Genomic DNA, 910 nt, shown 5'->3' on the forward strand with positions numbered 1-910 from the left:
TTGTAGAATTACATTATTATTTTTACATGTATCAATTTCATCATCACATTGTTGAATCATTTTTTTAAAGAATGTGAATTATCAGTAAACTTGAATTAATTGACCAATTCCTAATATTTAAAATAAATCATCAGGTTATATATGAATTCAACATCTCTATAATTAACAAATTAATAATTTATTCTAGAAGTAGAAAAATTCAAAAACATCTTTGAATGAAAACAAACTACTCCTCCACAGCTGTCTCAATATACAAATCTTATCTTCTTCTTTGAGTCATGCCACCTCTTCTGCCACCTCTGCCACCTCTTCCACCTCTACCACCTCTTGTAGCAATAGCACCACGTGTAGTTCTTTGTGGTCCCTTTGGTTGTTTATTCTTTGTTGCTTCTTCTTGTAAACCTTGAATACCAGCCTTTGCAATTCTAACTTTAGTATTATTAATAATATTCTTATTTTGATGTTGTAATCTCATTGCTAATTGTACTGAATCTGGATGAGCAAATTCAACAAATGCATAAGTTTGAGATTGGAATGATTCAACAGTTTTATGTTTCAATAAGTGAACATTTAAAATGACACCACATCTATTTTGATAGAATAATCTTTTAACTTGTTGACTTGTAACTGTACCTGGTAATGGTGTAATATAAATGGTACGATCTTGTTTCTCTGGATCTTTAACTTCAACTAATTTAGCCAAATCAAAATCAATTGATCTATCTTTACAACTATTTAATAAAAGTGAAATATCAGATCTTTTAGCAACTGTTAAATAATTACCAGCTAATGCTAAATAAGAAACAGATGATTGTGGATTTTCTTGTGTAATGGCAGTTGCTAATGCTAAACCTGCCTTATCATTAATATGATTATGTTTCAATCCAACTCTCTTTAATGTTGTAATAAA

General features: G+C 29.2%; 1 protein-coding gene across 1 annotated transcript in view; it reads right to left on the reverse strand.

Annotated features, from left to right (window-relative positions):
• Positions 1 to 162: 162 nt before the first annotated feature.
• NAEGRDRAFT_82350 (uncharacterized protein) overlaps positions 163 to 910 on the reverse strand; it is a gene marked incomplete at its 5' end in the record, with an annotated part of 2,077 nt that continues 1,329 nt past the window's right edge. The window contains one exon of the mRNA XM_002668429.1: positions 163 to 852. Coding sequence (XP_002668475.1) covers positions 260 to 852 — 593 coding nt within the window. The 3' untranslated portion in view covers positions 163 to 259. The remainder of the gene's footprint in view (positions 853 to 910) is intronic.

This window comes from Naegleria gruberi (genome assembly GCF_000004985.1).
Source record: "Naegleria gruberi genomic scaffold NAEGRscaffold_220, whole genome shotgun sequence".
Classification (NCBI taxonomy): domain Eukaryota; phylum Heterolobosea; class Eutetramitea; order Acrasida; family Naegleriidae; genus Naegleria; species Naegleria gruberi.